Source organism: Ostrinia furnacalis, unplaced genomic scaffold (assembly GCF_004193835.3).
Source record: "Ostrinia furnacalis isolate ACB-3 unplaced genomic scaffold, ASM419383v2 OfSCF7680, whole genome shotgun sequence".
Taxonomy (NCBI): domain Eukaryota; kingdom Metazoa; phylum Arthropoda; class Insecta; order Lepidoptera; family Crambidae; genus Ostrinia; species Ostrinia furnacalis.
The window spans coordinates 343,667-359,324 of record NW_021137919.1 but is presented as its reverse complement, the minus strand read 5'-3'; the positions used below and the strand labels follow the sequence as shown (position 1 = coordinate 359,324).

Below are 15,658 nucleotides of genomic sequence, written 5' to 3'. Positions count from 1 at the left end.
CGAACGACCGCAATCGTTTTGAACGTGCACATAGATATTCATACTCGGTTGTTGTGACTTAGTGTTGCCATGTGTCCCGCTTTTGTCCCATTTTCAACACTTTCAGGAAAATAAAGCACTGAAAATCCCGCTTTTTCATCAAAGTATGTACGTGTAATTATTATTATTTTTTTTACTTTATTTTATTTGTTTAAAACTTCATTGTAGTAGACAGACTTTTTTGTTGCAAATTGGCCGCTAAAACAACTACATAAGATCCCATATCTTACCACATTTACCATACAAAAGGCGAAATTAATGCCACATGGAATTCTCTTCTAGTCAACGTTTGGCCCAAAATAATCGGAGTAGAAATTAAAGTAGATATCTGTCAAGTTTACGGAGTAATTAGGCATCAATGAAGTTCTACATCACATTGTTCCACGTCCCGATGTTTTCGTCCCACCTTTTCTGTAAGTCCCGATTTTCAGAAAAACTGATCCGACAACGCAAACCACAATCGTTTTGTGCGTTGCACATAGACATTACATACGGTGGCTGTAACCGCAAAATTGAATATGTTCATTGTGAGAAAGCGCAAGGGAGAGGTGTGCTTGTGGCGAAAACAAGTTGTATGTTTTATGTTGTTTTTGTTGATCCTAAGTAGTCTAACTCACCCACTCTATGTTTACCGACTAACCACATCAATCCGATGACTTTTTAATAGATCGGTCTTTAAATGCTTTATTAACTTCATCATACACTTTCAAAGGTGGCTGTTTAATACGCTTAAAAACTTTGTACCTAGCATACAAAAAAAATAAGCACAAAAGGAGAACGTAATGCCGTATCCATAGTATAGCATTATTGTCTAACAATTAATCACGGAAAGTCACGAGAAAAAAAAAACAAAAGACAAATCATTTTAAAATTGAATGCAAAAATTTTTACAAAATAATATTTCCAAAAACTCTTTTTTTGTCTTATGGGTCTATCTCTATAGTCTATCGTCAACTTACACAAATATTTACACAATATGTCCAAATAGTGATACCTAATAGAAAGGGAACGTCAAAAGGTCAATACCTCATAATTGTTGTCCGCCAAGATCGTCTCGCTAAAAATAAACAGCTGACTGGAAAAAAGTGGCCAGAGAAACGCCCCCGTGACGTCACGGGCTTAAAATATTATCGGGAAGAGGCAAGAGGAAACATTTTCTTGCCCCAACTTTCATGGTTTACTGGGTGAAAGATTATTTTTTCTCAAATTACTTATAACAAACTTACGCGTATTTTTAACTTTGTTTGTTATGCTTTCCTTGCCTTCCTCATTGAACAGATACAACTAACAGAACGTTTTGTCTCTTAAATAATCTGCCAGAACAGAAGTTTTGCCATCAATCTTATCACTACGTAATTTTAGGTTAGAAGACAAGTAAAAGATACAAAACAAAAAAGTTGAAAATTTAAATGTTGAATGAATACGAACATTCATAATTTACGTAAATAAAGCTAAGAAGATTAAAAACCATAGCCTTTTTGATTACTTCAGACCAAGTATTATGCTTTTATTTTATCCTGTACTTATTAGATGTTTCGCTCAATTACAATTTACAATCTTAATTGAATACTGACCTACTTCAACGAGCGTTAAGGAAACACAATTTCAGTAATTACTACGACGAATACTCGTTTATCAATTCTAGTAATTAATATTGAATTTATTGGTGAATAATATTCAGATGAGTAGAGGCAATACAAACATTTCCGGTGAGGGACACCCACGGATGACTCACGCCCGTATTCACAAACATTACTATGAGGTCTCACAGTGCGCGTGGACGCACAGGGTGACACACGAACCAATCACAGAGCTCTATTCAACGTTGTGCGTTGGATTTGCTGCTTCACATAAACTAGCATCGTTTGTGAATACGGGCGTCAGAGTGGCGCTCATCGCTCATGGAGTTATGCGAGTTAATGGATCATAACAATATGACGAATTGACTCTCATGTGAGTTACAACAATTTAATCTTAATACGTATGTGACGTCCAGCAGTGGACGTCATTTGGCTGAAACGAACGAACGAACGAAGTTATGTGACGTGGCCAAGGTAAGTCCTGGAATTCATAGCGATTTGTCAGAGGTCACTTAAGTGGACTTTAATTTGCAATAATTTGATGCAAATTTCTGGGAACATGGTATTATTGCTTATACTCGTAGCATTACTTTATACGACACATTCAGGGGACTATTCCCACCTCTTGTTTCCACCGCTGCAACTCTTGTGTAGGATCTACAGCTTGACCACCAATAAAAACGACACATATAATTAATTTTACTATTGTATTTCATTTTACGACTTAACTTTAAAAACTTGATACACGGTAAAGAACTTTATGAAACATTGAAGCTCAAAAACGCGGTCAACCTTTCATCATTCGAAGATGAATTTACGAACGGAAAAAAATGACGTGTATGAACTTCTGGTAACCTCGTAAACTATAATTTGTGAAACAATGGCATCTCGCGGAAGTTATCTTGGCCGAGGGGCCAAGACGAATGTCAAGTCGCCGGCCAATAGATCAGAGCCAGAATTAGGCGTATTAAAACACCATCCGAGACAATGGGAGCACCACAATAGAAAGCTTCACACGGACGAGGAAAGTGAACGAAAATACATTTCAATAGCTAAACCCAAATTGGGTGAGCTTACGAAATTAACACGTTACTGCAGGGCTGGCAGATGACCAATTATGTATGTATGTTGCAATTAATTGTTGTATAAAATAATGCAAAAAATATATAGGTATATTAAAAATTTTGCGAATATTTGCAAAAAAATTCTATCAAAATATAGTCTTCTGTGATAGTATAAAATATTATAAAGTGTTTGTGTCGGAACCCAAATCCCTCACAAGCATACAAGTACTTCTTACGATGACAGAATATCGTAAAAAAGAGTGTAGGTAATCTGTATGAAAAGCTTCGGGAAAGCTTTACGTAACGGCGGACTGTTTACTTAATTTTCTGACAAGTACCTATCTTTGCTTTTCCAACTTTTTGAAAATGCAAAATCATCATGCATTTATATTTGGTTGGATACAGAGAGTTACATGAGTAGCTCCTGCAAACAGTTGTGTATAGTTTTTGTCTCTACAACTAATATTTACTATTTCTTTATAATTATAGAAAAATATTTATCCACTTGGACTGTCCATAGCGGGTGTCAGCCCTGCTGACAAGCTGTAATTCATTTGTAAGATTCTCCCAACGCCGTGCGACCGTGTGTGATCCCCTAATGTGAGCTTACAATACCACTTCTCGCTAATTTGGTAACCGTGTACTGATTGTGAAACAGCATTTTTAATTGAGTTTCACACATGCCGGTCCCACCTTTCAAATTGTACACCAATTTGCGCCAAAAACAAAACGGAGTCACACACGAAATTGTGTTTAGTGGAATTTTTTTACTACTGTTTTGTTTTCGTGTTACGTAATTTTGCTAAAGCTGTGCCGAGTGCCAACTCGGTCGACCTTTGGGTGCGTAGGATAAAATGCCACTCTTAGGCCCGATTCCACCAAACTTTTATCCGAGAATAACTCCTGGTATAACTGGCACATTGACAGTTTCAGTATGGGAAATATGTCAAATTGTCCAATAACTGACGATTTATTCTGAGATTAATATTTACTCTTGTTTGGTCTAATCCACCCTTAGAACATTAACTTAAACCTGTCCTGTAAAGCTTTTAATTATTTTGATCGCTTTACAATGGTAGTGGCGTATTCGCATGGCATTTTTAGTTATCTTTAGAAACAAACATTATACAAAGGGTCTCAAGAGTCTTGTATAATTCTGAATTGTTCTAGTAAGTGCGTCATAAAAGCTATTCCAATTATTAATTATTCGTAACATTTCAACAATCGAACTCCAGTGCGGGCAACGAGGCGTGATTACGTGAACTTGTTATCTTACTTGTGTAATAATGTAAGCCGTTTAAATTATTAATGAAAACAATATGGGCTCGCCTTGTCTAAACAAGGCTAGCGATTTTTCTCGGAAAACGAAATGACACGATCTCTCTAATTGTCTCCTTGAGAACTGTAATTCTGCAAAAAACTAGGCTAGGTACGCATGTACTCAAGATTCTCGGATCTATCATCATCAACCTTGACTGACAGTCTTATAAATATTAACCTGCCTTTATGAGCATTACGGCATCAACACCCCACAATATTTATGTATTGGGGACTTATATTGGACACGCGATCGCGCGAACAATGCAAGGATAGCGCTGCCCATCATAATCGACCTAGACTTCTTTCCACTTTAATTATTCCCCACATCGGTACATCGTATATTTCGCTGAAACAATAGACCAACCCAGTTGCGGCATATTCCATAATGGTCGTTCTCGTCCCGCGATATTGCCTTCGTATCCTTGGCGTGAGCCGCTATCTATCATGTGATCTATTGTACGTACAGTCGACATCGGTCTTAGATTAAAGCGATAATTAATGCTGATTCCATACGACCTAGATTCGGGTCCGCTCGATAAAGTTAATTTACAGTTATAGTTGTAAATCTCGTTGCAAAATAAACGGCGAACACGCGCGGCCGGCGTCGGCCTCCCACACGGCGCTTCACGCGCGCCGCGACCGCCGGAAACGGCCTGAATGGGCCCGAAACGTCACGTGCGAATGTGCACACAACCCCCGCGTCCCCGCCATTCACTCAGCAGTTCAGCACGCGTGTCCCGAGCGAGACACAACAACACACATGCGTGCGAGAGGGACGCGCGTCCCCAACTTTCCTCTCAATGAACGGGGTGAACTCAGACAACTTGTGTACACATGCCCGTGAAAGGGTTGAGTTGCGAACTAACTTCGAACGCTTTCGATTTCGACGCGTGGTGCATATGGGGCGGCGATCGATCGTAAACTAACTTTGTTGCGGCTCTACAGTGTTACTGTTACGATTTCGCTAAACCGTGCCGATTAATAGCCGCCCGGACCGTCCGAACAATGCGACCGGTCGTCGGGCGCGTTGCGCAAAACTTTTAAAAAGTTGTGAAACTTGACGAAAATTTGTGGAAAAAATGTCGAATCGAATCGAGTGCGAACGTATTGCGAGTCTGGTTAGCGGGTGTGTTTCGTAAATCATTGTTTATGGTCGAGTAGTTCTCTGAAGGGGTCCGACGGCAGAATTAGAAAGCGTCAAGCGCCGCGCTACACTAATTGACCGCAAGGTTTACTCTACTCTGCTAGAAATTGTGACGTAATGAAAATCCATTTCGTCCGATCGCATTATGAGTGGAAGCGGAAAATGATTTTGTAAATAACACCTGCTATTATTTAGGTAAACAAGATTAGGTCGTTAAACGTGTTTATTTCCGAAAGAAAACGCGCGGACACTTTTACGGCTGCGGTCTGTGATCATTGATAAGGCGAAGCTATCAGTGCAATGTTTATGTGCACTTTATTTTTACGCGGCCGCCGCCGATATGAATGTGGGCTATTGATTGTCGGTAATTATGCAAAATAACGAGTATCGTCGGAGTAACGAGTCCTTAACGAGTGACACGAATTAACGGTTCGTTAGGTATCGTATCTGCGCTGTAATAAAATGTAGGCACAGTTAAAGCCGCATGCGCAGCTCACATGTCGTTAAATGTATCGCTACTCAACATTATCATCTCATTTTAATTGTACGAGTACTTAGGAAATTATAACGATATGACAGTTTCATCGTGTCATTATTTTCTTCTATAATATTTTTCGATTATTTGTAATTTTCCTATCAAAAAGTTAGCAATACATATCGCTAAATATAACTCCACTCACCAATTACGAGGGCTTGTTCTACTGCACTATATTAACAGATACACAGATTGCCATACGGTAGTCGGGAGGGAAAGTTTATGTGATATCAATCCTTTCTCTACATCGTAGAAAGTCGCACAGAACCATTGTAGAGTTATGTGATCTAGGGATAACTAGCATGTTAATAAAGCTCGGAAATTATGGTTTATTCTTACAATTTATTAAGGCTGGGTTGCGCCATCTTACTTTGACTTTAACAAACGTCAAAAATCTGTCAAACTCTATACAAAATACGCCGGTTATCATTATAGTTAAAGTTAGGTGGTGCCACTCAGCCTATGATATCAGATGCTCTACGTACGTCTGACTCTAACAATAGATTGTCACAGCTAAATTAAAAGGTCTCAATGTTAAACTAATGATTCTAGATTTGCAATGGGGAGAAGTCGTTGTATTACTTCAAACTCTACATATAATACTTATACCTCTGATTGTATAGGTTGTTAATTACGAGATAGTTATGGTTATAGTATAACTATTTTCGGATAATATTCTACCTTGTCATGGTAGGTGGCCAAACAACTGCAGGTCCTGGCTATACAGTTGCAGTATTAAAAACAAGTGGTTAAGTCCTAGAGCTCAGGCCAAAAGAAAACTTAGATGATCAGAAATACGGTACTGAACTATCTTGTAAATGATTATGTTAATTACATAAATAAAATCAATTTCACCGGAGGATAGCGACTTCATTATACTAATGTTAATGACTTCATTATACTCCATTAACGAATTCCTCCTGGACAATTTAAGAATGTGATCATAAAATGTTTGCATGTAAAATTATAAAATGAACAGGTATTAGTATTAAGTAACCATTTATATGTATATTGCAATCAATCAAATATCAATGTATGATATGTACCTACAATTGCAATAAACTAATTTGATTTGATTTGATTTGATTTAATGTAGAGATATTTCTAATAATTTTCTGATATCATTCAGACTGCTATAATTATGTGTGGCAAATGACCTTTAGTATGAGAATAAGGAAGGAAGAGAGATAAATTAAAATTAATCCTATCCATGTATGTACCTAATTGGGAATACAATTACACCTAGCACAGAAAAACATAAAACTTATTTATGAAACGATCTGGTGAAGATCGCGGGAGGTGCCTGGATGCGAGCGGCGCAGAACTGGTCTTTGTGGAAATCCTTGGGGGAGGCCTTTGTCCATCAGTGGACGTCTTTCGGCTGAAACGAACGAACGAACGATGAAACACATAAGTTTTGTATTCTCTATTATCATATGCCTAGTATGCAGAATGCAGATGTTACATACAAAACAACACTATAAAAAAGCTGATGGCAACAGAACTTTCGCGGCAATAATCGCCTTTAGTCCAGCTCGTCTCAGCTCAAAACGTGCGCAAAACTATTCACGAATGGTATTGATTTGTTGCATCTCAATCGAATACCCTCGCGATTTATACGTTTCAGACGGACTTGTATACCTAGCTACAGATTTCGATGTCTGGTATAAGGACTTAGTTACTTTTTGTTCGTTTTAACTGTCGCAAGTAATGGCGTTCCCGCCATCCGATATGTCACCTTATTTCTTCTAATCCCCAAGACACAGGCACAGACGTAGCCGCATACAGCTTCAGATAATCGCAATAAAGCAAGACACGGCTCGTATCGATTTGTCGCATTTGGTTCAACGGACGACGCGGGAAAGTGCCGCGCATTTACATCTACAGGGACGGCAACACCTGCACAGGGTTGCCAGATAATCCTTGAAGTTTTTACTTTTTTATGTTTTAAGTTTTTACAGATGGCCGTGACTTGTGAGAACAATGTTGGAAACTCAAAAACAATTCAAACTTACGATAAATTTTAAAGAAGCGACTCTAATCGCTAATAAATCTTAATTAGGTACGAAAAATTGAAAATCTATAGGCTCTACATTAACTTCATAAAATTAATATTCAGATTAGAACCTAAATAAAGAGCGAAATTATTCAGTATCAGAGTCTCGCAACTAGAAATACGATATCGAAAAGATGACCTTAGTATAAGCACAAAAATAAAAAACCATAACTATTTTGAAAATCGCAACAAACTTCTACGCATAGTGTGGGTGAAACTTAACCATTATAGCTTTAATATTGAATAAAAGCCATTATGGTTAAGCTTTGTAGACTGGCAACCCTAAACTCGCGTATAATAAGGCAACACTGCCAGGGAATGCTCGAAAGTTGATTGTGCATATATGCCTTCTTATTTATTCCATCGAATCAATCACCATTAGAGTTCTATAACTGATGATGGACTTCTGTACTGGATGACATACATAAAATATCACATACCTACACCTGATTAATGGATATGCTCATAATTCTATAAGTAATATATGAATAAATTGACGTTGCCCAAAAACGGAATCTCTAAAACAGTAAAGTACTTATAACTGTATTTCTACAACGAAACGATTGAAAACAAAGATGAAAATAGTTACTTAGATATGTATAATACATAGGTAATTGGGATATTTAGTAAATTAAATACATTTTATTAGACGACCAGTGCGAAATTCCTAGGACGAGATTATAGGAGCATTATGTTAATAACTGCCAAGCTGAGCGTTATGAAATTATTAAGACCTACTCGGTATGGAGTCTAGACAAATAACGAGCTTTTATGGAGTTTTAATAAGCTAGTTAAAAGTCCTAGTTCAATTCTCATGGTGACGTTGAAACTACACATTTAAGGTAAACGGCTACTAGTTCGTGATAGTACGTAAGTTCGTAAGTTTTTTTTCTAGCTCAAATAATAAGCAAATGGAATATTATTTATAAAAATTCTTTATTACTACAAAAACTCTATTATTTAAGCTATCTAAAAAACCAAGTACCAACATTGTGGCGCCAAAAATGAGAGCAATACGAAGCTTCAAACTCTCAGAGAGCCAAAAACAGCCGTGCGGCTTGCAAAGGTTGCTCTCACCGTAAGGTTAGCGCTCCAACTTCTTAAGCTTATAGAAAGGCGAAGAAACGTCCATTTGCATAAAACTTGTAATAGTGGTTTCATGTGTTCCTTGACAATTGATTTGGCTTAGAAAAAAGTTAAATGAAAACGTAGAATTCCTTTAAAATTGCGATTATTTGACTCACGAAATAGCGTACATATTATTTTTCGGGTGTCCCCTGTTTCGTGATACTATCGAATCAAGGATATTATGGATAATATTTTGATGCTTGGTTTTTAAATAATTATTTATGATAGTTGAAATGTAAGTTATGAAACAAATAATTCATTTATTTAAGTTTCNTTACCTTAGTTTTGGCAGGGAAATGCAAGAGTCAATTAATTAACTAGACTCAAAAGTTTCAATGAAGAATATTGGAAAAACTCCATGCAAAACGTATTTACATTATAACTTCTTTAACTAAAACTTAAATATTTTGGGGTCGTATACCCGTTTTCTTTTGGTATAACGATTGTTACGTTCGAAACTGCTAGCGCCATCTAGCGCGGAGTAGACGCACTAAACTTGTACACAACTTGTACGAAACAAATGAGAGCTTTTTAGAAATTCCTGTTAATTTGTTGTTATTATTATGTTAGTATTTTTATTAATAATCACTTTTATTGTAAACTTGACTCTGATTTAATGTAGCGACTGTGTAGGTGGGTACTGCTCTACAATTAACTGGGCTTGGGAGTTCAAATATTGCTGGGAAAAAAATATTTTTGTTGTGATACCCATACTTATAAATAAATCTTCTTGTTAATTATTGTCCAATCATGGATGTTTATCCGATATCTATCATTATAAGTAGTATAGGTACAGACCACAGTTTATACGTCAACTGAGACTTAAGATTTTGAAACAAAAGCAGTTTTTTTTAGTAGTATAGGAGTACTTATTATTATTCTGTGGTATAGGTACAGACCACAGTTATACGTCAACTGGGACTTAAGATTTTGAAACAAAAGCCTGATGCAACCGTACAATTTTAGGACTAACAAAGTACCTATTTAATTGGAACACTTTTAGGCTTCAAGATCAACGATCAAATATTTCTTTCACCTTTCTTCCTTCCCAAACAGAACCTTTTCGTCTTTCTTTTTTCCCTTAGATTAACCTAGATTACGTGTGTACGTACGTTTATCTATATTACAAAAGAAAGTCGTGTTAGTTACTCCACTTATAACTCAAGAACGGGTGAACCGATTTAGCTGAAAATTGTCAGGGAGGTAGTTTAGAGCCAGGAGAAGGACATAGGATACTTTTTATCCCGTTCGAAATAAAAAAGTCTGCTTATTTATTGCCATTAAGGCGGAACAAAGCTAGTTTATACTAAAATGCTTCTCTCTTGCAGTGTTCGGCATCGACTCCCCGCTGGGGCTGTTCCCGCCGGGAATGGAGCACAAGATGTATCCCATGATGGATGTGGAGCACCGCGGGCCGCCGCTCGACTCACAACTCTTCACCAGCGTCAAAAAGAAATGTAAGTCACAACCTCACCTTTTTTACACCTCTTTCCCTACAGGATTACTATTCGACAAGTCCACACATACGAGCGAGCATTGACTCACGCACGCGTATTCTTGTGTATGATGGAAAAAAATAAAGAAAATGGTGTACTAAATACTGTGCAGTATTTAACTGCCTAAATAATAATAAAAACACAGAATGTACTTTTTTAAGTTGCCTGAAGACACTGAGGTAAATAAGTAGTTAATATTATTCATGATAATTCATGCTAAATCATGTATTTCCTCCACCATTTTCTGCAGTTTGGCACCTTCAAAAAAATTTGTGTAAGTCCTGCCCTCATCTCTACAATTTTTTTAATAATGGTTTAGCTAGCTCTACCTACAAGTCCTGAAATAAGTAGATTTTCTTGTAATGTGTGGGATGTTACGAACGCGGCTTTCCTTCCTACATGATTGGTAATCCGAAATAATTCCGATCATAAAAAATTAAGCCCCTAAGCAAAAAGACGCTACGACTAAATTTTTGAGGTAGGTTAGGGTTTTAGAACTCAAATAGGTAATTAATACCTATTTATTTTAAATCCCATACTTTTTTAACTAATTCAAACCTCAACCTTCATCTAGACATTTGAAATTGTTTGTCACCGCAATTCGCTCCCTCCACCCTTCGCAGGAGGGACCTGCCCTCGCAGACGCCTCGCTCCTCGACCTACAACTTTTAAGGTCACAATTCCAACCTGATTAAAGCCGACTTCAATGGCCTCTATCATTTGTATGACTGTCGTGGTCTAAGGTTTAGAAATATTACTTTTAACGTTCAGCCGTAAGCCCATTCACAAAAGGCTTCAGGTATAAACTTTGGTGATTAAACATGGATCGATAACCAACCTACACAGTTGCTGGTCCATTAATTAATATTGATAACTAATAATTTTCAATCCGTACCAGATAAAAATAAAATACAATGGTCTCAGTAAACTTTGTATTCTACGCTGTAATTATATTATTGCAAACTAGTTACCTTTACTCAACCAGCAGGCGATTGTAAAGGCTAGACAAGAGATAAGCGGCCACCCCAGGCCTCCATTCACGATTACTTAAGATTTATTGAATAATACGAATACATTGAAACAATGAATAAGCGTTGTGTTACGCAACAATGGCGCTGCCAATAATGGCGCGCCAACTGCAGCCGCAGATGCATCCCATCACACATCGCTATAGCGGACGCTTTGTTTCCCGCGCATGTTTATTAAGACGATCTGATAGCGTATCTCATAGGGGAAGGACAGGCGCCGAGTCTAACGTATGCTTTGAATGCGCTCACTCGAGTCGAGCGCACAATGGCCGATCGATCTCGCCCGCTGCATGCGTGCCCCGGCCGCGGGACTCGCGCGCCCGCTAAATGCTAACGAGTACAAATCGAAAACATCCTTTTAATTTTCCACCGATACACCCCCGACTCGCGTGACCCGCGACGACTATTAAAAGAAAACTAATTTCCATAATAAAATATCATTCCGCTTGTAATCCGAAACGTTCTCCGAATTATCTGATCGGAATCGAGTTAACGTGCTCAGTTGGAATTATAAAACTATAAAGTTACGTGGGGCGACGTCGCCGGCGTATGCATGTCCGCGTTTCTTTTTGACAAAACTCGCCGTAATAATCGCGTGCTCGCATCGAATTAATGACAAATCGCCGCCAACGAAATGTCGCCGCAACCCGCTCATTTCGGCTGTGCCCCGTACGGAGTTATTGCTCCACCAAAACACGGTTATTAGATAGTGGTGCATTCGCGTAATGCCGGCGACGGCGGCACACGGCACATGTCGTGCCAGGCCCTGCCCGCCTGCACTTTGTTACTCGTAAATCACAAAACTCTATATTGTTGCTCATAACGTAATTAGCTAACTAAACATTTCTGTTAGCATGCACGAACCTGCTATTTACGAGACCGTTTTTGTTCACCAGGGCGGCCGAAAGGGCAGCACAGCGCGCCGCGCGGCGGGCCACCTCGATCGTGGACGAACGCCGAGCTGACCGAGGCGCTGCAGCACGTGTGGAACAAGAAGATGACCACGAGTCAGGCGTCGCGCATCTTCGGCATCCCGTACAACTCGCTGCTCATGTACGTGCGCGGCAAGTACGGCAAGAGCCTGAAGCTGGAGCAGCTCCGGAAAGACTGCATCGGCGGGCCCCTCGACGTACTTAATATGAACTCCGGCAACAACAACAACAACCACCCGCCGAGCAAACACCAACACGACAAGGACGACCACCAGAACTCCAGCCAAAGACCGGCGAGCTCCGAGCCGGACATCGCCTCTAATCCCATGTTTAACCCGTTCTCGCAAGGCTTCTACCCCGAATTCCCTCCCGGTTTCCCGATGCCGCTGAATATGCTCCACCTGCTGCCGCCGAACGAGAAGGCGAGGGAGCTGTACCAGTCGATGCCGATGGCCCTGGACTCGCTGTCGGGAGTGACGAAAGAGGAGGACTGCAAGAGTGATCGGTCCAAGGAGAACTCGGCGGACGAGGAGGGCGACTCGTACCGCGCGCCCTCGCACCCGCCGCACCCGCCCGACAACCGCACGCTGCTGCACCACAACGGGCAGGACTAAGGGCCCCTTAAATTTAGTCCAAACGTCTACGAATCTCTACTGTACCTTCAACTGTGTTAGTAACGAGGCTTTCCCGAGCTCGCTCTGTGCTCTCTATACGGACGAAATCTCGCTTAGGTTACATGTTATTGAGGACGTAAAACTGGGATCCGATTAGTGTATTATTGCCCAAATTAGTTTACTTTGATACTTTGGTATCTGATTATTGTCCTAACTTCGGTCGCACCTTACCGTAAACTTTTCTACGTTGTTTCCTTTCTAGAACATAAATTACTTTCGCACTCTACTAGTTCTACATACGCCTTGTTCTTGGGGGGGTATGGGCTGTGCCCACCTCTATGGGCTCCTCTTTCGTTGCTACTGGACCGAGGTTGGGCGCCGATCTCCACGTCGCGCGCGTGCGCAGTACACAAATTGTGTAACAATATTTTTAGAGATTTGTGTAACACCTCCGTAGCTCGCACGAGCGACGTCCACATTAAAATTAGTTAAATTTATATTTAAAATGTGTTAATATTGTAAATGTATATTAAATCGCTCTTAAGTGATAGGCGATAATTTATTCCGAAGGAGTGCAATAAGTATGAAAGGTGTTGTGATTGTTATCGTTAAGATTTTCCGAATACTTTTTTATTGTTATCACATTCCGTATCAAACATTCCTTTTAGAATTATTATCATTTACAGTGTAATTATTAATTATTATAAATGGAATTTTATTTAAGAAACGATGTTTAATTTTAATTGCGTCCTAATTGTTTTAATTCGATCCCAATGTAGATATTATGTGTTAATGTGCGATTCCACTTCTGCATTTCACCAAAGTTTGTAAAATATTTCGTAATAATAGTTATATTCGATGATAATACAATTTTTAAATGTAAATAGTTATTGATAATTGAATGGTGAATAAATTTTAATAACCATTTATTAAGGGGACATTTATGTGTCTAAAATGGTAATGTAGTGTATTTGTAATTGTTGTAGTATTAGTGAACTGATTCATGACTGCCTGCAGGCAGAGGTCCGCGACGCACTAGTCACGCCCCTGGGCGCCGAACCAACGACGTTTAGCCTTCTTCACTTGTCTTCAAACTGTTTTGTTTACACTTCCCTGGAAATTACTGACAAAATTGTAGTATGACAAATTCAATTCAGCCCCGATGATGGACGCCTGTTGCAGTTTCGGACGCAATTTGTTGCGGATCCTCGTTCAAAAGGCGCTCGTTTATTGCTTTTTTGCTCAGAAATGACATGTTTTCTTACTTACAAGAGGAATAAAGGAGTGATTTTGAACGAGCGTCGTTATCTAGACACTTTTGTGCTAGATTTGTTGTAAAATCTAAAATAAATTGCGTATGATTCATTGCCGTTCGTCTTTTCGGGTGAATAAAGGTTCTCGCACACTTGTCGACTTAGCGTTACGTATTCATCTCTGAAGTATTTATAGGCCACGAGATGCGTAGGAGGCGTTTTCGATCCGGTGGCGAGTTGAAGTTACGAGGACCTTTCCCACGACAGTGCGCGCCAGGTTAGACAAATAAACGTTTCTGCACTCAATGTTCAAATCAAAAGGAGCTTTCAAAATTTTAGTGAATAATAATGAAGGTTAGAATAAATCGAGGTTCAATCCTACCTGGCTTTAGATAAATGTATACAATGATTTCATAATGAATTAGAGATACCATGTGACTAGACGCAAATGGTTTACCTGTTGTATATACGGTTTATTTGTATAATAATGATTTTAAAATATGTTGAACGTGTTTGATGTTTCCTTTATAACGATGCTATGAACATTCCCAAATATCACTAACAGTATTTATGTTGTTCCGTATTTATATTTAATCAATTCTATGTGCACCCATGCAGTATGACTCGCAATCCAGATTACAGTATATTAATCGCATATTCGTCAGTACATTTACTACGCTGCAAAACTTACCAGAAGACTGAACACTATTTACGACTCTATTTTATATAATTATTGTACATTACACATAATCTCAGAACTCTGGCAGTGAACCTCACACACAGTAGTACACCTAGTGTCACGTCATATAACAATATTATCATTACAGGGATTTTATATATAAACGAATTACTGTATAATTGAATATGTAACTATAGTTTAACAGATACCTATTGCTTTTTCTCGTTTCGTTCCAATTAGTATTCAGTTGAAAGTTTCGATGCACTTTTGTGAGGGGTATTAAAAGAGTAGCGTAATGTAAAATATATAGGGTGTTAAACGGAGTAAACCAATGTGTGTATGGAAAACTACATGTGCCAAAAATTATGATATCGTGAGCACTAACGTTTGGCAGATGGGCGACCGCGGGCCTAGGGCACCGGCGCCGGCGCACGGACTGTATCTTGCCTACGACACTGTTTAGGCTGGCTTTATGTTTACTTGTGTTGTGAACTTGTGATCGTTTTGTTATCGGACATTTTACCTAATTCGTACAAATTCAGCAGTATTAGAGTGATTTTGTTAAAGTTTTAATTGAGACGTTTTTAATTAAGTTGTTATTTGTTAATGGGGTTGACGAAATGATTATTGTGTTGTTCGTCCGTGGACGCGTCTCCGGAGTATAATTTGGTAGTTACAAGGCAGTCTTTTATTTGATCGAAGTCGGATTGATTTGAGAGTTCCTGTAGTTCCTTGTTCAGGTCTGTTCTCGTGGTGTCGCAGCGCTCGCTCCCGGCAGTTATTTAAGCAT

General features: G+C 38.9%; 1 protein-coding gene across 1 annotated transcript in view; it reads left to right on the top strand.

The window, feature by feature from the left end:
* Positions 1–15,443, top strand: part of lov (BTB/POZ domain-containing jim lovell protein) — a 31,087-nt gene extending 15,644 nt beyond the window's left edge. The window contains exons 2-3 of the mRNA XM_028322602.1: positions 10,195–10,323; positions 12,287–15,443. Coding sequence (XP_028178403.1) covers positions 10,195–10,323; positions 12,287–12,936 — 779 coding nt within the window. The 3' untranslated portion in view covers positions 12,937–15,443. The remainder of the gene's footprint in view (positions 1–10,194; positions 10,324–12,286) is intronic.
* The last annotated feature ends 215 nt before the right edge of the window (positions 15,444–15,658 follow it).